General features: G+C 59.8%; 12 protein-coding genes across 12 annotated transcripts; 6 read left to right on the top strand and 6 right to left on the bottom strand.

Annotated features, from left to right (window-relative positions):
* Positions 1–43: 43 nt before the first annotated feature.
* On the top strand, positions 44–838 carry BBBOND_0313210 (NAC domain containing protein, putative; the record flags this gene model as incomplete). Its single annotated transcript, XM_012914150.1, has 1 exon — positions 44–838. One exon carries the CDS (start codon positions 44–46, stop codon positions 836–838), a length of 795 nt encoding a protein of 264 aa, XP_012769604.1.
* Positions 839–1,224: 386 nt separating this feature from the next.
* On the bottom strand, positions 1,225–3,134 carry BBBOND_0313200 (SIGNAL RECOGNITION PARTICLE 68 KDA PROTEIN, putative; the record flags this gene model as incomplete). Its single annotated transcript, XM_012914149.1, has 5 exons — positions 1,225–1,889; positions 1,931–2,642; positions 2,684–2,771; positions 2,807–2,984; positions 3,020–3,134. 5 exons carry the CDS (start codon positions 3,132–3,134, stop codon positions 1,225–1,227), a joined length of 1,758 nt encoding a protein of 585 aa, XP_012769603.1.
* A 202-nt stretch (positions 3,135–3,336) lies between these two features.
* BBBOND_0313190 (homolog of Uncharacterized protein MAL7P1.13, P.falciparum) lies at positions 3,337–4,683 on the bottom strand (the record flags this gene model as incomplete). Its single annotated transcript, XM_012914148.1, has 9 exons — positions 3,337–3,420; positions 3,480–3,552; positions 3,590–3,658; positions 3,695–3,829; positions 3,870–3,962; positions 4,005–4,099; positions 4,134–4,223; positions 4,259–4,336; positions 4,372–4,683. 9 exons carry the CDS (start codon positions 4,681–4,683, stop codon positions 3,337–3,339), a joined length of 1,029 nt encoding a protein of 342 aa, XP_012769602.1.
* Positions 4,684–5,324: 641 nt separating this feature from the next.
* Positions 5,325–6,071, top strand: BBBOND_0313180 (FAST LEU-RICH DOMAIN-CONTAINING protein, putative; the record flags this gene model as incomplete). Its single annotated transcript, XM_012914147.1, has 1 exon — positions 5,325–6,071. One exon carries the CDS (start codon positions 5,325–5,327, stop codon positions 6,069–6,071), a length of 747 nt encoding a protein of 248 aa, XP_012769601.1.
* Positions 6,072–6,357: 286 nt separating this feature from the next.
* BBBOND_0313170 (hypothetical protein, conserved) lies at positions 6,358–6,705 on the bottom strand (the record flags this gene model as incomplete). The annotated part of the gene is made up of 1 exon (XM_012914146.1): positions 6,358–6,705. The coding sequence occupies one exon, from the start codon at positions 6,703–6,705 to the stop codon at positions 6,358–6,360; it is 348 nt and encodes a 115-aa protein (XP_012769600.1).
* Positions 6,706–6,769: 64 nt separating this feature from the next.
* BBBOND_0313160 (hypothetical protein, conserved) lies at positions 6,770–7,624 on the bottom strand (the record flags this gene model as incomplete). The annotated part of the gene is made up of 1 exon (XM_012914145.1): positions 6,770–7,624. The coding sequence occupies one exon, from the start codon at positions 7,622–7,624 to the stop codon at positions 6,770–6,772; it is 855 nt and encodes a 284-aa protein (XP_012769599.1).
* Positions 7,625–8,243: 619 nt separating this feature from the next.
* On the top strand, positions 8,244–10,346 carry BBBOND_0313150 (ABC transporter, ATP-binding domain containing protein, putative; the record flags this gene model as incomplete). Its single annotated transcript, XM_012914144.1, has 5 exons — positions 8,244–8,388; positions 8,529–8,962; positions 9,002–9,990; positions 10,029–10,130; positions 10,169–10,346. 5 exons carry the CDS (start codon positions 8,244–8,246, stop codon positions 10,344–10,346), a joined length of 1,848 nt encoding a protein of 615 aa, XP_012769598.1.
* A 160-nt stretch (positions 10,347–10,506) lies between these two features.
* BBBOND_0313140 (30S RIBOSOMAL PROTEIN S10, putative) lies at positions 10,507–12,345 on the top strand (the record flags this gene model as incomplete). The annotated part of the gene is made up of 1 exon (XM_012914143.1): positions 10,507–12,345. One exon carries the CDS (start codon positions 10,507–10,509, stop codon positions 12,343–12,345), a length of 1,839 nt encoding a protein of 612 aa, XP_012769597.1.
* Positions 12,346–12,604: 259 nt separating this feature from the next.
* Positions 12,605–14,796, bottom strand: BBBOND_0313130 (glycoprotease family protein, putative; the record flags this gene model as incomplete). The annotated part of the gene is made up of 7 exons (XM_012914142.1): positions 12,605–12,734; positions 12,774–13,497; positions 13,538–13,659; positions 13,700–13,965; positions 14,001–14,215; positions 14,251–14,390; positions 14,429–14,796. 7 exons carry the CDS (start codon positions 14,794–14,796, stop codon positions 12,605–12,607), a joined length of 1,965 nt encoding a protein of 654 aa, XP_012769596.1.
* An 86-nt stretch (positions 14,797–14,882) lies between these two features.
* Positions 14,883–16,176, top strand: BBBOND_0313120 (hypothetical protein, conserved; the record flags this gene model as incomplete). Its single annotated transcript, XM_012914141.1, has 6 exons — positions 14,883–15,090; positions 15,127–15,222; positions 15,264–15,619; positions 15,657–15,719; positions 15,762–15,875; positions 15,910–16,176. The coding sequence occupies 6 exons, from the start codon at positions 14,883–14,885 to the stop codon at positions 16,174–16,176; spliced, it is 1,104 nt and encodes a 367-aa protein (XP_012769595.1).
* A 134-nt stretch (positions 16,177–16,310) lies between these two features.
* Positions 16,311–17,315, bottom strand: BBBOND_0313110 (MYG1 protein, putative; the record flags this gene model as incomplete). Its single annotated transcript, XM_012914140.1, has 2 exons — positions 16,311–17,100; positions 17,137–17,315. The coding sequence occupies 2 exons, from the start codon at positions 17,313–17,315 to the stop codon at positions 16,311–16,313; spliced, it is 969 nt and encodes a 322-aa protein (XP_012769594.1).
* Positions 17,316–18,486: 1,171 nt separating this feature from the next.
* On the top strand, positions 18,487–19,290 carry BBBOND_0313100 (hypothetical protein, conserved; the record flags this gene model as incomplete). Its single annotated transcript, XM_012914139.1, has 1 exon — positions 18,487–19,290. The coding sequence occupies one exon, from the start codon at positions 18,487–18,489 to the stop codon at positions 19,288–19,290; it is 804 nt and encodes a 267-aa protein (XP_012769593.1).
* Between the last annotated feature and the right edge of the window lie 4 nt (positions 19,291–19,294).

The raw sequence follows: 19,294 nt of genomic DNA, 5'->3' as shown, positions 1-19,294 counted from the left end.
GCCGCGCGCGTCTCAGCATTTCTAGCAGTGCTTGCGCGCCACGATGACGACGGAGAGCGAGAAAGTGGACGCCCTGGTGGCGGAGGCCATGGAGGAGAGCCCTGAGGATGTGTCCAGCGATGGCGAGTCCGATGTGGAGGAATCGAAGGGCGCCGACGGCGGCGCGCCTAAGGTCCGCCAGAACAAGAACGAGCGGAAGGCGCGCAAATTGTTGTCCAAGCTGGGCCTCAAGCCCGTCGAGGGTGTGAACAAGGTGTGCATCAAGAAGTCCAAGCAGGTCTTCTTCGTGGTCAGCAAGCCCGACGTGTACAAGCTGCCCAACTCCGACACCTACGTCATCTTCGGCGAGGCCAAGGTGGAGGACACCGGCGCGAGCTCCGCGCTGGAGACCGTCCAGCGTCTGTCGCAGCTGTCGTCGGCTCTGCAGGCTGTTAGCGCGGCCACCGCCAGCGTGACCAACATGGCCAACGCCCTCAGCGCCGTGTCCGACGCTGCTGCGGCGGCGCAGGCTGCTCAGGCGGAGAAGGAAGCCAACCAGGCCAATGAGGTGACCGACTCCCCCGAGGGCGCCGAGTCCTCAGAGTCTGCCGCGGCAGGTGCTTCGGCGGAAGGCGGAGAGGCGCCCGCCAGCGCCCGCTCCGAGCCCAAGGGCGATGAGGCTGCGAGCCCCAAGGAAGGCGAGGCAGCTCCCGCCGCCGCGGTCGACGAGTCCGGCGTGAACCAGGGAGACGTGGAGCTGGTGGTGTCGCAGGTCGGCTGCACTCGCGAGGAGGCCGTCGAGGCGCTGTTGAAGAACAAGGGCGACATCGTCGAGAGTATCATGTCGCTGTCCACGTAGACTTGCGAATAGTAGTTCAATTTTCTCTGTTTAACGCTTCTGGTGTTTTTTTGTTGTGGCCGCCGGGATGCGCAGCGTCCGTGGCCGTGGTAAGGTGGTTGCAGCGCTTTGCCGGGTGGTTAGTGCAGTAACTACGTGTGGGAGTGGAATCTCCGGATTACGCCACACCTCGTTACCACCGCCACTGGCACCTAATCACTGATGCGGCCGCTGGTATCTAATCGCTGATGTGGCCACTGGCACCTAATCACTGATACGGCCACTGGCACCTAATCACCGATGAGGCCACTGCGTCGCGTCACTGCTACGGTTTACACGCTTTATTAAAATTTTGCGAAAAGTTGCGTTGCGACGTGCACAGTTGTACTGCCAGCCACACGTCGCGGTCACTGCCAGAACGAGTTGAACATGCTCTTGACGTTTCCGATGAACGACGTCTTCTTGCCCATTTGCGGTGGCTGGTAGTGGATGTACGCCAGGTCGAGCAGTATCGGCTTGGCGGGCAGGGGGCGTTTTTCCAGCCCGAACACGGCCGCGAAGTCGAGCGGCGCCTCGCCGTCGTCTTCCTTGTCCGCCAGCTGCAGAGTGTGCCGGGCGTATATGGCCACGGTCCGTTTGTAGAAGCGCGCCGCGCAGAGCCGCGCCGTGTTGTGCAGCAGCTGGAAGCAGACGAGCGTGCGCCATATGAGGAGCGTCTGCTGCTTCTTGGGGTGCTCAATCTGCTGCTGCAGCCTGTTGTTGGCCCAGTTCATGAGCGCCATCCCGTCGTTGTGCTCGCCGGTCGCCAGCTTGTGCATCCCGAGCAGCAGGCCGTTGACCGTCTTGGTGACCTCCTGCGGCATGAGGAATATCTGCCCCATCTTGGAGTCGCCCATGAGGGTGGCGATGTGCTGCTTCAGCATGTGGGTGAACCGCAGCGCCTCCCCACAGTCCGGCAGCCCGGAGTTCTTGTCGACCTTGCCGTGCTCATGGAACATGGTGTGCAGCGTCATGACCTGCACCAGCGCGCACTTCTCCATCTCGAGTAGGGTCTTGACGTACGCTACTACGCCTGCAAAGCATTGAGGGCGGGGGGTCACAACCGGCACCCACCTTCCACCTGCCGCAGGGGCTCCTGGTTGTCTATGGAGGACATCATTTCGGAGTGTATGGCGTCGATGACCTCCGATATGGGCATCATGATTTCTTCGTACGACGACAGCAGCGCGTCGGTGCCGAAGGCGTCAAAGAGCTCGCCTTTCAGCGCCGCGTCCACGTCGGCCGCGTTGACCAGCCGCGTGAGGACGTCCTCCGTCACAACCAGCTTCTGGGTCGCGTTGATCGCGTCGAGCAGCTGCTGCAACAAAAACTGAGAAGTGACGTTCACGTGGGAGCCCCTGCAGTATACCGCCAGGTTGCCGGAGTCGTCTGGCACTATGGCGATGAGCTCGGCGTTCGGGTCGTCCTCACGCGCGGGCTGCTTGGCCGCCGCGGTCACGCCCGCAGCCCTCATGTGGAACGAGCACAGCTTGATCGCCGCGTTGACGTTGCTGAGCTGGGAGGCGTAGGCCTCCTGAAGCACGCGGTCGTCCTGGTGCGACCTCTTGCGCTGCTCCATGACATTGGCGTAGGACGACAGGCTGGCGTACGCTTCCGCAAACCGCCCGTGTTCGAAGTGCACGTTGCCCTCCATGAAGTTGCGGTACACCCTCGCGTTGTTGATGCTGTTCGTGTCGCCGAACTTGTGGCACAGCGCCTCCAGCCGCGACGCGGTTTTGAACGCCCGCTCAAACCGCTTCACGTAATGGTGGCGCTCAGTAGGACCCTGTTGCGGATTGTGCGGGAGCTGCGCCGGCGTGTACTTACCGCGGATTGCGACGACTCGCAGCGCGACTTCAGCTCCATGGCATGGCTCCAGCAGCGCTCGGCGGTGAGCGTGAGGATCTCCAGGGACCTGCAGGGGGTCAGTTGCCACGGCCAGCGCGCTACCTCGCGTCCACGTTCTCCTCGTCGATCTCGTCCTTTACGTACTTGTTCGGCTTGATCGGTGCCGTGCGGCCCTGCCGCCTCAGGATGCGCAGCCGCTTGGAGCAGTAGGCGTGGTACCGCCCGTACTCGTCCGAGCGGATGCCATGCTTGAACCTGGTGTTGTTGACGTAGTCGAGCACTGCGCGCTGATGCGTTGAACCCCGCGCGGCGTACCTGCAAAGTCGAGCTTCTCGCGCTCGGGGGCGTGTTCGCCGCCTTCCGCGACCCCCGGCTGCTCCGCAGTGTCCATGTCCACGTCGTACGTTTCGCTAGCGTCGGCGGTCGCCATTTTGTTAGATTGCCGTGGCCCTGCCGTCGCCCGCCGCTGAGGCCTTCGGCGCCCCGCGGTCACGCGCGTCCACGGTGTGTCGGCAGTACCACCATTAACGCTGCAATACTTGTTCTACATATGTCGTATAAATGTGTTCGCACGGCTATGTGTGCCCGTTGCGGGTAGCAAAGTCTTTTTTTGCGGGCGGCGTCAGCGGCTCCTAGAGCGGCGTCCCTAGCCGCTTGAGGGTCTCCTCCATCAGGCTGACCATCCGCTGCTGCATCTGTATGCGTTCCTCGCGCTCCTGCGTCGCGGTGTGTGCCGGCATTCGGTATGTGAGTGTGTCTTACGGGCGGTGCCTACCTTAACCAGTTGCGCCTTGAGGAGCTCCGAATGTTTGTTCACCTCGAGCATCGTGTTGCGCTTCATCTCGTTCCTGCCGGCTGTGTGGCGCACGCTCGGCCGTGACTTACAGTTGCATCGTCTCCTGCTTGATGAAGGAGGCCAGCGTGAGCAGGTCGTCGTGGGTGCTCGCTGCGATGCTGCGGCCATTGACCGGCGCTGTGGCATGGACCTACGTTTTCTCCATGGCGGCTATGTCGTCACCCGCCGATGCCACGCGCATCTTGAGCTGCGGGAGCTCGTTGTCGATGTACTGGCGCAGGTAGGACGCGACGTGCGTCTTCGACTTCTTCATCTCGTCCAGGTCGTCCCTGAAAATCTATGGGCGCGCGGCTGATGCTGTAGTCGTACCTTATGCGTTTTATGTGGCTGTTTATATCGTTGACAGCGTCCTTCTCGGCTTGCTTCCACTGCTCCTTTTCGGCGCGTAGCGCCTCGGTAAACCTGCGGCCCACGTTGGCGGCGCGCCATCGCACTCGTCGTTACCTCTGGTACACGGCCTCCATTTTGACCACGGCTTCCTTAGTCTCAGCCTCGTGTTTCGTTTTGGCCGTTGTGATGCTTCGCTGGATGGCGTCGATCTGCGGCTGCTGGTGGTCGTTTGTGTGGCATTACCTTTTTTGTAACTTCGCTGCATGCCCGCCTCTCCTGCGCCTCGCTTTCCGCGATTTTCGCCTCCAGATTGTTTATCTTTTGGTATATTTCCTGCACAGTTTCGCGGTTTGCATCGGCGGTCCCACCTCTAGGATGTTGCTTCGCTTAGACTCCACGTTGGACTGCAGCCCGCAGAGGCTGTCCTCAAGCTTCTTCACCCGGTCCTGCGCAGTCATGCGCCACGCGCTTGCCAACGTACGTATTTGTCGGATGGCTTCGGAGCATGCAGCTTGGTGGCGGTGGTGGTCTCCTGGTGCGGTTCCGTCAGGAATTCCCGGCTGTCCATCCCCAGCTTTATTTGCGATAGGTAACCTGCCGCTTCTTCGCGCAGCTTATCGAGCGACAACCCACTTTTTAGAGAATGCGAGCTCGAGAGCGATGCGGATCCGCTGGACGCGCTGCTGTTGCGGTGTTCCGTGGTCCGCGTGGACCATGATGCGTACAACGGCTTCCAGTTGTCGCTGTCCAACGCACCGGAGCCGAGCTCCCTGAGTTCGTCCGACAGAACCATCGTCAGGGGTGTGTTATGGCGGCAAATCGCGTTTGCTGGCGCCCCTTCCGCCGTCTGCGCCTGTTGAGCCTCCCAATCGCAGCGGAGACCTTCACGTTGCTACAGCCGTTGTGAAGTGCTTCGGAGGGTTATGTGTGCGCTGAAGTGAAACCTATGTGTACGTAGGCGGCGTCTTTGTGCAGCCCGCGGAGAAAATTCAGGGACATTCCGGCGGAAGTTCGCCGCGGATGTCGTCTGCTGCCTTGCGCGTTAACCTGGAGCCAGCGCGCAGTTTACACATGTGTCTCAGACTGTATACACCAGGTGTGAATTCCAATCGGGGCGAAACGGCAGCTGAAACCGGGGCTGCCGGCGGAATGTGCAAGAAGGCACGCACACGTTGACCCGGCTTTAGCTGTCTTACAACTCTGTATTACCCACCCAGGCCAGATAGACGTGTTACGAGTTAGAATAAGGCCAGCAAGTGCTGCTGAAACCGATGTGTGCCGCGTAACTGGTCGGCCGTATTCGCAGACCTTCAATCCCCCATCGGTGCTCGGCTCTGCTCATAAAGGACGGCACTGGCAACGGGGATTCCACTTGCTAAAAAAAGCTACTGCTCAAATAATACACAGCGGTACGAACTACGTGGATCGCGTACGATGCTGCGCCTTATGAGCCTACATCTGCGGCGTTGCCTGTACAGCGGCAACGCATCGCTGTCGTTTCCCGGTCTGTCTGCGGGGGCCGAGCTCCGCTGCCACAATGGAGCTTCGAGCCTGGCCATTAGGCGCGCTGCCTTCGCCGCAGTGTCGGACGGAAGCGCCGCCGCTCGCGGCGGTACCAGCAAGGCAGGGGACGATTCGCGCTGGATGAAGAAGCCCGACCCGCCCGCGGAATCCGCGCCCGCAGGCGCTGCCAAGACCAACATCACCGACGGGAAGTTCTACTTCGACGCCGACGTGGAGAACTTGAGCCCCGAACAGCAGCAGCAGAAGGAGGAGCTGATCCGGGAGCTGACACGCAAGCTGAGCGGGCCGCTCGCGGACGAGAACGGCAACCTGCCGACGGGCGACGACCGCCCCATCGCGATCGAGGTGGACGGCCCGTCGCACTTCTACGCGAACAGCACCAAGTACACCGCTTACACCAAGCTGAAGCACAGGCTGCTGACACGCATGGGCTACAAGGTGCTGCACGTGCCGTACTTCGAGTGGCGCCGGCTGCGCGGCGCGAAGGAGCGCGAGGAGTACATGCGCGAGAAGCTCAAGGAGGAGCCCACCGAGTGGATCGACCCCGACGACGAGGCGTTTTACAACAAGCGGATGGAGGCGCTGCGCCGGCAAACTGATGGCGTCATCAGCGCCTTGGAGGCGGAGTCCAAGGCTTCTGCAGCCAATGATGCATAACTCATCGCACCCAGCAAATTTTTACGTGGTCATCTCGACGCGCGACGGCATTGACATCTGGAAACCGCGTCGGTGGGATCCCAGCCGTGTGATGGAACCACGGAACATGCACGTATGCAACACAGTTCGCTGGCCAAAACAACTACTTATAATGCTATGAATCGATGATTGACGACGGCAACGCAACACAGACAGAGGTTGCACTTGGCTCTCACAGCGGTCTGTGCACGTAGGGACACTAGGTCAATACAGATTAAAGGCGGCGGCGTTGCGCCTATGTTGCGATTTAGTGGTGGCCAGAGCCGTGATGCGCGTCCTCCTGGAAGCGGAGCGCCTCTGGAGTCTCGCCACGGGGCTCCGGGCGGTCCGTGCGGACGTAGTAGTTGAACTGCTCGTTCTTGAGGAAGGCGTCCTGGACGATCTCCGGGTTCTTGTGGCCCAGGCTAAGCAGGAACTCGCGCTGCGTGTAGAGCGTGGGCAGAAAGTTGTACTTGTCCATGATGTGTTGGAGCGAGAAGTTGGTGTACTTGCTCCCCGGGCCCTCGGCGACCTCGTTGCCCAGCTGCGGCCACTTCGCGGCCTGGAACACGCCGCGCCATTTGAGGATGCGCGTTAGCGCCTCGCTTGACGCCATGTTGCGGTATTGTGAGTGAGCGCGTCCCAGGGTGGGGAGTGGACCGCGCGAGTGTGTTAGCAAGTCATTCAGCCACTGGTTTTTTGCCCGCCGCTTTGGCGTGCACTTTGGGCTTCTTAGGCACCTTGCGCTTCAGTGTGCGCGCGACCTTCTTGTGGATCGCGCCGGCCGCGCCCGCATTGATGGCGGCGGACTGCAGCGCGGCACGCTCCTTCTCCGCCTCCTTCGCCCGGTGGATCTTTCTGATCTTCTTCTCGGAGTAGTAGAACGGAGTCTTGCCCGTGGTGGCGATCTTCTGCTTCTCCTGCTCGATGAGGTCCTTCTTCAGGGCGCGCAGCTCGGTGTCGCTCTGCAGCTGCTTCTGCTGTGTCTTGTACCTGTCTAGCGCGCGCTTGGCGTCGGAAATGCTTGCGATGTTCATGTGTGCGATTCCGCCGAGGGCGGCGGTGGCTTTGAGGCTGTTGGCGCCCGATCGCTCGCCTGCCCTGACTGCGGCCTTGATCTCCCTGACCTCCTCCTGGAGCATGTCGCCCAGGAAGGCGTACGACTTGCGGAACAGGTCGTCGTTCAGCGTCCCCGAGAAGTCGCTGAACCTGGGGTCGCGTGCCTTGAGCCTCGCGCCGGCGCCCTTGCTGCCGAACTTGATGTTGGTGTAGGGGTTGAACGCCGTGTTGTTGGGGAGGACGGCGGGTCCCTTGCCGCTGCTCTTTTTGGGTGCTGCGTTATCCGTTTTAGGCGCCTTTTCACGGCTTTTCATGACGTCCAGACGCTCCCTGTGTGTTGTTGTGTCCGCTTGGTGGCCTTCAGTCTGCCGAGCTATGACATGCGCTACCGGTTGAAAGCCTACCTCGCCCGGAGAGGGCCGCTTTGCCTCTCTTTGGCGCAGCGCCTTGAGTTCCCCAAGTGTCAGCTCTGTCATTGTGGTACTGTGTTATAGCGACTTCAGCGCGCCCCGGTACACGTTGCAGCTCCCTCGATATACAACGGCGGACCTTGCGATATCAGCGTCGGTCAAAATAGCGGCGCCATCTTCTCTGGGTCTGACGTTCAGATTACGCAGGTGTCTACCTGATGCGTCACAGCGTAAAATGTAACGCCCACGTGACGATCTGAGGGAGCTGTAGTCGTCCCGATCGCATTCGGCGAAAAGCCAACAGGGCGGAATAGCTGACCCTAACGAAACTTGCCACCTCACACGGACGTTCCAGCCACTTGCAACGTGATCCTACGATGGCACTAATGAGCGCTTTGCTTTTTCAGTTGCGCGGAAGACGAGATTGGCCGAGGAAGGTCGGTGACGTGTATCAACTCCGCCTCGAGGCCGCCTCTTCTTGAATCAATACCGAAATTGACGCCAACTACGGGCCTCATATATTGTGATGCTTTGATTTTTGCGATATGATCTGATTTCATCCACTGTAGCCGATTTTATGGGCCGGATGCTGGAGCGCAGCGGCGGGTAGGCGCGACTAGAGCGCACGTTCGCTGCAACCTCGATTATTCTCGGATCATGAGGTTAACATATTTTTCATAAAATAATGGCGGGGCCAGGCAAGGGGTCGAAGAGCTCGGGGAGCTCCATGTCCGAGAGCAAACTTCGTATCGCTATTGTCTCCTCGGATAAGTGCAAGCCCAAAAAGTGCCGGCAGGAGTGCAAGCGCAACTGCCCGGTCGCTAAAACAGGTGAGCTGCCGTGCTAGAGTTGGCTTTCGTCGGCTGGCGCCTTGGCCGTCGCCTGGTGGTTGCTTACCCGGCGGCTTAGGGCCTTGTGCTGCCATCGGCCACGCTTTCGTTTTCGTCGACTCCTGATTAACCTTGCGCAGGGAAGCAATGCATCGTCGCCGACCCTACCAGCAAAATCGCATTCATTTCAGAGACGCTATGTATCGGTTGCGGTATCTGCGTGAAGAAGTGCCCCTTCGAGGCCATCACCATCATCAACCTGCCCCGCGACCTGGGCAAGGACACCACGCACCGTTTCGGCCCCAACACGTTCAAGCTCCACAGGCTGCCGGTGCCGCGACCGGGCCAGATCCTGGGTCTGGTGGGCACCAACGGTATCGGCAAGTCGACGGCGCTGAAGATCCTGTCGGGTAAGATGAAGCCCAACCTGGGCAACTTCACGAACGAGCCCGACTGGCCGGAGATCCTGCAGTACTTCCGCGGATCAGAGCTGCAGAGCTACTTCACGAAGATCCTGGAGAAGAGCATGAAGACTGCGGTGAAGCCGCAGTACGTCGACAACATCCCCCGCCAGGTAGGCGCACGCCGGTGTGCCCCGTTCAACGCAGTTCAGGTGAGCGGCCGCGTGGGCGAGATTTTGGAGGCCAAGGACAAGCTTGGCAGGGCTGAGGACCTGATAGTCACGCTGGAGCTGTCGCACCTGATGAACCGCCAGATTTCGGAGCTGTCGGGTGGCGAGCTGCAGCGCTTTGCGATCTGCGTCGCCGTGCTGTGCGACTGCGAGGTCACCATGTTCGACGAGCCCAGCAGTTACCTGGACATCCGCCAACGTATTATAGCCGCCCGTGTCATCCGCGACACGGTGCAACACGATCGCTATGTCATCGTGGTGGAGCACGATCTGTCCGTGCTGGACTACATGTCGGACTACATCTGTTGTCTGTGGGGAAAACCGTCCGTTTACGGTGTGGTGACCTCGCCGTTCAGCGTCAGAGAAGGCATTAACATCTTCCTGGACGGTTTCGTCCCCACCGAGAACCTGCGTTTCCGCGAGGAGTCGCTGTGCTTCAAGGTGGCCGCCGATGTGGACATGGAGGAGATCGAGCGCCTGCACAACTACAAGTACCCCGAGATGACTAAGAAGCTGGGCACTTTCAGCCTGACTGTGCGAGCGGGCGACTTCTGCGACTCGGAGATTCTGGTGATGTTGGGGGAGAACGGCACCGGGAAGACCACGTTCATCAAGATGCTGGCAGGGATACTGAAAGCGGACAACGCCGAGGCCGAGGACGCGATGCCGCGCCTCTCGATCAGCTACAAGCCGCAGATCATCACTGCGAAGTTCGACGGTACCCTGCGCCAGCTCCTGATGATGAAGATCAAGGAGGCGTTCAGCAGCCCGATGTTCCAGACCGACGTCATCAAGCCGCTCCAGGTTGAGGAGCTGTACGACCAGCAGCTGAAGAACCTGTCCGGAGGTGAGCTGCAGCGCGTGGCGCTCATTCTGGTGCTGGGGAAACCAGCCGACATCTACCTGATCGACGAGCCCTCTGCGTACCTGGACTCCGAGCAGCGTATCATGGCCAGCCGCGTTATCAAGAGGTGGGTGGCAGCGTCGCACGAGTAGCACCAATGCGCAGGTTCATCTTACACCAGAAGAAAACCGCGTTCATCGTCGAGCACGATTTCATCATGGCCACATACCTGGCAGACCGTGTCATCGTGTTCGAGGGCAAGCCCGGGTGAGTGCCACACTTCGTGCCCCTAATCGCTTGTGCAGAGTGAATGCCACCGCGATGTCGCCGGAGCCGCTGGTCGTGGGATTCAATCGATTTTTAAAGTCGCTCGATGTGACCTTCCGCCGCGACCAGGTGAACTTCCGCCCGCGCATCAACAAGCACGATTCCGTGAAGGACAAGGAGCAGAAGACCTCGGGCAACTACTTCAGCGTCGAGTAGTCGTCCTGGCACAGCCATAAGTGGGCTTATCGGAGTTCGCGGGTTCTCACGTGGTCGGCCGCGCAGGCAACACGCAGCGGCGACCCATCACCCGGGTTCATAGCATTTAACATGTCAGATCAGTAATATGCTGTAGCTCCAGTTGCATCGGCAATGTCCGATGATTTTAGTGCTTGCGCTTTGCCTGGCGGTGGCATCCGCCGTCCGTTTGCGCGAGCGCTGCGGAGCGGGCCTCGCGAGCCCTTGTATCGCAGCCGTACCGGCGCCTCAGAGCAGCACGCTGTGTGCCGGGCGGTATATCAATTTGGCTAGAGGCGTTGGATCGCAATGTGTCGGTGGCGAAGCCCTTTGCTTCGCCGGTGCTCCGGCGCTCGATGGCCTTCCATCCTTCTGCCACGCCGGTGCAGCGTACGGCGGCTCCTACGAGCCTCGTAGCAGGTGTGAGCAGCAGGGAGGCGCAAAGTATCGCCACAGTGGCTACGGCGCGGCTGTAGACACGGCTGCCACTGCGCATAAGCAGCACAGACACGGTCCTGTGACTTCACAGTTGTGGGCAGAGGGAAGCGTTGGATCTTATTACGACGTGCTATCCGATGATCCAATAGCGTTGGAAGAGCAGGAAGACGTCGATATTGACGACGATGTGGATGTTGAGGATGACGTGGACACAGATGAGGACGAGCCTGACAGCGACGTTGATTTGGAGGATGTGGATGACCTTGCAGGAGATTTCACTGCAACTACAGTTGACAGCGCAAGTACACCACCAAAAGCAGGTGCGACTGTTCCGGGCATCACTGGCAGGTTCGGTTCACCGGGGTTTATCGCCGGCACCTCAAGCATTGCTGCGGCGGCGCAGAGCAAGCTACGCAGCTTCTTCAATTGGCGTAGCTCCGACTCCAGCAGCACAGATGATAGATCTGATGCGTCTGTGGATAGCCAAACGGGAGACGGCGACCAGCGCATACCTCCACGTCGCGAACGCAGGCCGTACCACAGCAGCAAGCCCTACGGTGAGGCGGACATGTTGGACCTGCCCTACGTGCTTTCTCGCAACGTGAACATGTCGCTGGACCGCTGGCCCGACAACTGCTTCCTGCGCATTCGGCTGGAGTCGTATTACCCCTTTCTGCTGCGCTTCTCCGCCGACCGCCTGATCAAGGGCATCCGCGAACACACCAACCTGCGGGTGGGCAACGTGAAGGCGATGCCGATGCGGCGCAAGCGCTGGTGTCTGCTGTCGTCGCCGCATGTGGACAAGCGGTCGAAGGACATCTACGAGATCCAGCAGCACGTCCGTTTCCTCGACGTGTTCCCGGCGCCCAAACCCGCACGGAACTCGGGGCCCTCGGCCGAAGGGGATGGCACTGGCGATAGTGCACACGAGGGGGATAATGACAGCGGCATGGATGCAGATACTTCCGCAGAAGATATACCCGAAGACGCAGAAGGTGACGAGCAACGGTATGACAGGGAGCGTCAGCAGGAGTCAGACGCCATGAAGTTCAAGGGGCTGCTGATGGTGCCGCTGCCGAACTTCGTCAGCTTCGACTACTGGTTCGAGGAGGTGCACAAGCACGTGAAAAACCGCAGCATCGAGAAAACGTTCCGCCGGCGCATCTGGGTCTCGAAGTACTTCCGCCACCACTACGAGAAGCGGGAGAAGGCTGAGCTGGTGGACAAGCTGACCTCGCCGGAGCTGTATTCGCAGATCCCGCTGCGTCACAAGCGCCACCCGTGCGACTACTTCGCGCTGCAGCTGGGCGAGCTGCGCAAGCTGTACGACTTCGTGGTCAGGCGCAAGGCGGAGGACGAGGCCCGCGAGCGCTACGGCGTGCCCGGCCCCAAGTTCTACGACATCGACGAGGTGCGGTTCGTGCCCAACGAGGATGACCGACGCTGTGGCCATCTACCTGACGATGCCGACGTGGACACTGAGGTCTCCAAACAGATGGCCGCAATGGAGAAGGCGGAGAATGCCAATGCACGTCGCAAGTAGGGTAGACAACACATCACAGAAGTAGCGTAGACAACACATCACAGAAGTAGCGTAGACAACACATCACAGAAGTAGCGTAGACAACACATCACAGAAGTAGCGTAGACAACACATCACAGAAGTAGCGTAGACAACACATCACAGAAGTAGCGTAGAAAACACGCGACATGAATCGGTATATATTTGTAAGGTATAACACAAGTACTGCATTGTATGTGGGCGGGTGTGGCTGATCCGCAGGGAGCCTGCGTGGCACCAATCAGTCGTGGGTGAGCGAGTGGAGCAGGGCGATGTTGGAGAGCATCTCCCAATGCCTCCTGGAGGCAAGGTCCCACTGGTCGACCACACGGTGCTCAAATACGCTGCCAGGGATCCCATCTAGGCCGGCTCTGCATTCGATATGGACAGGTAAGAGTCACGTGACGTACCGGTGCTTCTCCAGCAGGCTGTGAGCGACCATCACCGCATTGTCCGTGCAGTACTTGCCCGATGTCGTGAACAGCTGCCACTCGCGCTTTTCTTCCTTGGCGTGGCGGCGACCGGCTATGAGGCTGGAGCGCTGCTGCCGCTCGAGGTTCACGAGCTCCTCCAGAACCCGTGGGTCCGGCTGGAGATCAACCTCCCGTTCCCGGCTTTTATCGAGCAGGTTCCTGTGCAAATGGTAGGCCTCGGTGTCACTCAGTAACGACAGATAGGCCTGCATGAGCGCGCTGTACAGCGCGTTTTTGTGCTGGACGCTGAGGTGGATGCCCTCCCTGCGCTGCAGGAGGTCGGGGTAGAGGTCGTGGCTCCAGAGCAGACGGAGGAGCTCCGGCAGCTCCCGAACGCCACGCATACGGTCGACCAAATTGCGGACGAGTATGTTCTCGTCCGCGTCGTTGCGTTCGAAGTCCTTGAGCGGCCACGCCTTCTTGACGTTGCCGTACATGCGGGTGGCGAACGCCCTGATCCGGCTCCCTGCTGAATCTGCGCGCTTGCGCAAGAGATCCGCAATGAGCTCACGCAACCGCTCGTTGCACGACACGCCTGCGCAAAGTGTGCTGAAGCGCAAAAGTAACTTGCCTCCGACAACGACCAGCTGATCGATCCCGAACAGGCTGTCGCAAATGTCCAGTGCCTTGTTCAGCTGGCGCAGCACTTGCTGGAACACAACTGTAACGGTCATGAAAATGTTGATGGATGGGCAACTTACTCTCCTGACAGGTGTACGCCAGGTGGTTCACGACATCGGGGTTTTTGGTTGTCACGTCCTGGCCGTACTCCTTCCTCAACCGTGCCAGCATCGCCCGGAGTTGCGTGTGTACGCCCGAGAAACTGCGACTAATGTGAGGTTTCGCGACCCGCTGCCACCCACCAGAAGCTGGTGAAGGCCATGTCCTTGCACGGCTCAGTCATGCTGAAGATGGGGTCGCCCCGAGCCTTCCTCGCAGCCTCCTCCAGCGAGGGGCCACCGCCGTTGCTGATCGGGAGCCCCAACTCCTTGGCGCACTTGTAAAGCACGTTGCCGGCGTAGGTGTCCATAGTGTCGGTCAGCATGTGGAACTTGGCGGGCCCCTCCACGACGTAGATTTGTGAGTGCCCTCCCGAAAGCAGCAGCGAGAGGAAAGGGTACCTGAGCTCCTGCGGGCGATTAGACAATACACATGTGAACTGACTTGAGAGGGGTGTGCGTCGCCTCCGGCGGAGATGCCGAACTGGTGGCCCTTGATGAAGGGCGACAGGCAGTGTCCGGCAAGATGGTTCTCCGCAACAAGGGGGATTCCGTACCGCGTCGAGATCTCGGCAGCGGCATCGTAACCAGCCTTCAGGCAGATGGTCATGCCAGGTCCACGTGTCACAGCGATGCGCTTCACGTCGGCCATGCGGACCCCTGCAAACAATGGCGGCGGCGGAGGCATGCCGTACCAGCGTTGGCGACTACACGGTCAATGATCGACCCAAGGTGCTCGAGGTGGAAGCGATACAGCTCGTCTGGCTTGATGCCGCCGAATTTGATCAGCGACTCGGGGTTGCCGGCACGCTCCTCGGCGAGGATGTCGCCGTCGCTGCAGAAGGTTCACCGGGGTGGAGAGCCACACCTTACCTGGAGAGTATCGCGGCGCACGCATCGTCGCAGCTGGTCTCTATGGCGAGAATGTAGTACCTGGATCCAGGCTTTGGCGCTTGGCTGCGCAGATGCTCCTCGTAGTAGTCGACCTGCTCGGAGTACGTGCTCGGCACATCCGTTCCATGGGCGGTTGGCGGCAGCGCCCGCGCACCTAGCAGACGCTGAGGTGACGGGCGTGACGGCCTGGTGAGGAATCCCGGCTGCGCGAGTGGAAGGAGGCTCCTGCTGGGAGCTAATGCGCGCGCCCGGCAGTCGACACACTCCACGGGCAGCTGTAGAAGACACGTCGCCGCCAGTACGAAAGAGTGTATCAGGAGCCTGCCATCGAGATTAACGGCGTTCATTTCACATCTTGTGCGCCGCTCCTACGAACGGACGCGGCGGCAGCTCCGTCCACACACCGCGGTGACTGACGCTTCCCGTGGCCACGATGTCGCAGCTCTACATACGCCGCAGCAGGTCGATCGTCAACGATGAGTCCCTCACGGAGAGCGTCTTCACCACCCCGGGCGACTGGGACTACAGCATGAACCTGGCGGCACATCGCAAGCATCGCAGCGAATTCAAGATCGAATGTGTCTTCCCGTCCGCAGGGTTCCTGAAGCAGCTGCTGCTGCCCATAAACCCGTCGCTGGGAGGTGGGTGCCGTCGCGGAGCTGCTAACGTGCCTGCAGGGCGCAACACCGCCGTGTTCAAGGTCAATGCATTGGACTACGCGAACAACCAGATGAAGAGTCTGTTCTACATCCACCTGGTCTTCGACCCCAACTGTGAGTGGCTGGTTTGTTACAAGCGGCTGGACTCCGCGCAGGCATGATGATGCAGTCCATGATGAGCGGCCAGGCGATGTACACCTGCGTGCGCGTGCCCAAGTCCCGACTGCTGAAGTACTCGATCACGTCGATGGACGGCAGCGACTACCGGCACATCGTGGACATCGCAGTGCCCCTGCAGTCGCTGATGGTCTGCCTGAACATGTATTCGCACAAGGTGAGTGCGGGCGCCCCCTGTTACACGCCGCCGCAGCAGGAGATGGTGATGTCGTACGATAGCGACGACCGGCAGATCGTGCTCAACGGCCGGTGCGTGAGCTACGCCGAATACTGGCACACGAGCGACATCGGGCAGTCGATGGTCTGCCGGCTGAAGACGATCAACCTGAACCCGGTAGGTGTCACGGCAGCGGCCCCTCACGTGACCGCAGCTGCAACTGCCCTTTGACGGGTCGGACTTCAACTTCGTCGATGTGGACTATTTTTCAATATCGGTAGGTCCGCCCCTGGGTGGTTGGGTGGTGTCATCGCTGCAGCCAAAACTGCTGTACCCCTGCCTCCACGATATCGCATCGGACTCCGCGAGCAGCAAGCTCGTCCTGGAGCTCGTCCCGCCCGACGAAACCAACAACAGGTGCGTGCTTGGCCTGGTAAGTCGCCACGGTCCGCGTTCACGTTGCGCAGGCGCGAGGCCGGTCGTCGATGGCGCTGGAGTGGGACTTCAGCTACGACACCAACGTCTTCGACGAGTTCAACGTCCACACGCAGCACATGCACACGTACTCCATGCGCTGCTGGCAGGGCGTGACCAACGGGATCAAGCTGGCGAGGCGCATCCGCATCGCCATCAAGGACGACGGGGTGCTGCTCATACAGGTGTCCATGATGGACCACATCTCCGACGGCATATACTTCTACTACCAGATGCACCCGCTGCTGGACACCGTGTAAAGTGGGAAAAGAACTACATTCAGTTGCACAGTCTGGTTTTGTACATATGTAGTGGTGGCGGTGTCGTTCTCAAGGACACCTAGGCCCCCGAGGGGCAGCGAGGCTTCCCGATGTATTTAGCGGAAGCGTGGCGATTAGTTCTTCTCTTGGAGAGTGAGCGTGATGAGGCTGAGCACGGCCTCCTTGGTCAGGCCACCACAGGTGAACCTGCCGCGGTGAATGAACGTGAGTCCCTTGATGCCAGAAGCATTCTCCAACTCCGCGTTGGTGAGACCGGCGAGACGCTCGGGGAAGGGCCTCCTGCAGGTGAACTGCTGGCCGCGTTCACTGACACAGCTGCACCTCCACTGCCCCGTTGCAGCCTCGTAATTGACGTAGAACGCCACACGCTGGTCGGTGGGGATGTTCTCCTTCTCTTCCAAATGGTACAGCCTGCCGAAGAAAGGCATGCCCCGCGGAGTCTCGATCACCAGCCCCGAGGGGTGGGTCTCGAACCGCTTCTGGTAGACCTGCAAAAACACTGTCTTGGCGGTCAAGTGCACGTCAATGAAATTTCTGACGAAGTAATCGAACTCCTCGAGCGTAATTTGCATGGCCTGCTCAAAACGCTTGTTGACGTCGACGTGCGTCTCGACCCACGAGGGGTTCAGCCGACCCACCCGCGAAGGCAGGCTGGTGTTGACCTCATACCTCAGGTTACCATCGGCGATCGGCACGCCGGTATCGACTGCGTCAATGGACTGGATCAGGTTGTCGTATACGTGCAGGTAAATGTCGTTCAGGTTCGCCTCGTCGGTGACACCGTACACCTCTTTGAACACGCGCTTGGCGAAGTGCTTGTACACGAGGCCAGCAGAACTCAGTCGGGTCACCCGGTGGTTCTCGTCGAAGTATTCGTCAAATGACCCCTGGTGGTGGTCAAATCTAAAAGCCGGTGATGGCAGCATGCGTAATTCCTACCTCCCCTTGCTCGGGTCGTAGACGCCTCCGACGTCGACGACGACGCTGCACGTGCTCAACACGTCCGGGTCACGCGTGCGCACGACGGTCGCATCTTTGCACTCAGGCAACAGCTTCAAAATGGAAATGGCCAGAGCCTCGTCGCAATGGAAGTTGCCACTGTGAGTGCCAATCTTCATTTTGCCAAAACGTGCAAATGGCGTCGAATAGACAGCGCGTGGCGGCTTATGTGTGCCGACTGGCAGCGTGGGAGACAATCGTCAGGGTGAAACGGCTCTGAGCGACAGTGGACCGGAGTTGCTATGTGTGAATTCAGACACCACGATAACGGGACGCTCAAAACGCACCTTCGCGAACAAGCGCAACGAAAATACAGTGAGACAAATTTTTTTCGCGTGAAATTTTTTTTGCGGCGGTGGAAGAGTGATATGAAGTGACGGGAGCAGCTGGACCAACGTCGCACGAAACTACGCCCCACCGATGAATATTCAGGCTGCTGCGACGGACACATGGCACTTTGAGGCGGCTCAAACGCATGGAAGTCGGTCCCGGGTCGGTGAACGCGGCGCTGGCCTGGTGTGTACAATTATAGTGAGAACGCGGGCGCCCCTACGATGGTTAGCGGCATAAACCCGTCGTCATCGGTCGTTGACGCAAAGTACTATAATCTTCTAACGGCCAGTAGTGGGTGGCATCGGTGTCTGGTTCTCCCGCGGATTGGTGGCTGCGCCGCGAGCCTCCCGAAATCGCGAACTGGAGCCTCAGTAACGCCCACGCAGCGCATCGCGCAAAATATTAGATTCCCGCAGCTGCAGAGCTGTTTTTCGCTGCCGGCAGCAGCTAATTTTCCGCTGGTATCCTGGCGCGCTTCACCCCATCCAATGCAGGCCGTGCGGTACCGACCGCAGCGCGGCGCGCGGACAACACGCCAGAGCCTGTGTACTTTAGTTTTTTGCGATTCGCACTGACCGTAGCCGGTCTATCTGCATTACCGTGGGCCTTGGTTTTTTTGCCCGAATGCACATATAGCGGAGCAGTATCCGCGATCTCAACGAGCCGGCTGTGCGCGCGCACGAAATTTAAGATTTTATCTCAGAGTTGCAGGGCTCCAATACACTGTGGAAGCCCTCTAGATACGCCCCCTGGATTCGTTGCTGTGCTAGCGTATGCGCTACTGTTCAGGTCTGCACGCCTCGTCGACACTTGTTCAACCAAGCGGTCGCCCTCGTCACAATTAATCTACCGAGTGTCCATTTTATGATAAATCAAGTCGCCATGCCGGGCGAGTGCGCAGCAGGAGCCACGGCGCCATGCACTGATCACATCTCCTGACCTGCAGCGCGTTGGCAGATGGAAAGTGATCGCAGCGGTTTGGGACCGGGCAATCAGCGTCAGGGCTCCCGGTCGAAGTCGGCACAACAGGATGCGGCCGCGTCAAAACGAAGCACAGAGCGGCCCAGCCGGGACCGCCAAATGGTTCCCTTCTTTGGCAACGGCGAAATCGACAACACGGCGTGCGTCGCGCTGAAAAAGGGCACCGCAGGACAGACGCGGCGCAGCAGAAGGTCTCGCATGCCCTCCGCCCAGGATACACCGTTCTCGACGCCCAATGGGCGCGAAGTGGGCATCAGCGCACTGCCAATAGGGCAGTCGCCCCTTGACACGACCCAAGGGCACCCGATCAATGTCGACCTGGCGCACCTGAAAAATGTGGGCGTCAGCGTTTCAAGCAATGCAACTATAGTAGACCTTAGCGACAAAATGTCCGACTACAAAACCGACGACAGAGATTCCGAACAACTAGGCTCGACCTGCACCATGTCCTCCTCCGTCGAGACCCTCTGTTGCCACGACTACGACGAGTCGTGCAACGAACTAGCGGACCCCTCCGGGCCCTATGCCGACGCCGTCGGCACCCTCCCCCACTACGGACGCGCCGGCCGGTGCTGCGACGCGTCCCCAACGGTCCAAGAGAAGGCGAGGCAGCTTGTCAACATGCTCTACACGAGCACGAAGAAGGATGCCCACGCGCGCAAGAATGTACCATCTCCAGGAAAATCCAAACCGAAGGCCGGCAAGGAGACGGGTTATGTGCTTCCTAGGTACCTCTGCTCCCCCGACCCGTCGAGCATCCCCCTGCCGGGACGAAGTTAGAGAC

The sequence above is a fragment of the Babesia bigemina genome, assembly GCF_000981445.1.
Source record: "Babesia bigemina genome assembly Bbig001, chromosome : III".
NCBI lineage: Eukaryota > Apicomplexa > Aconoidasida > Piroplasmida > Babesiidae > Babesia > Babesia bigemina.
This window is presented reverse-complemented; position numbering and strand designations above follow the sequence as displayed.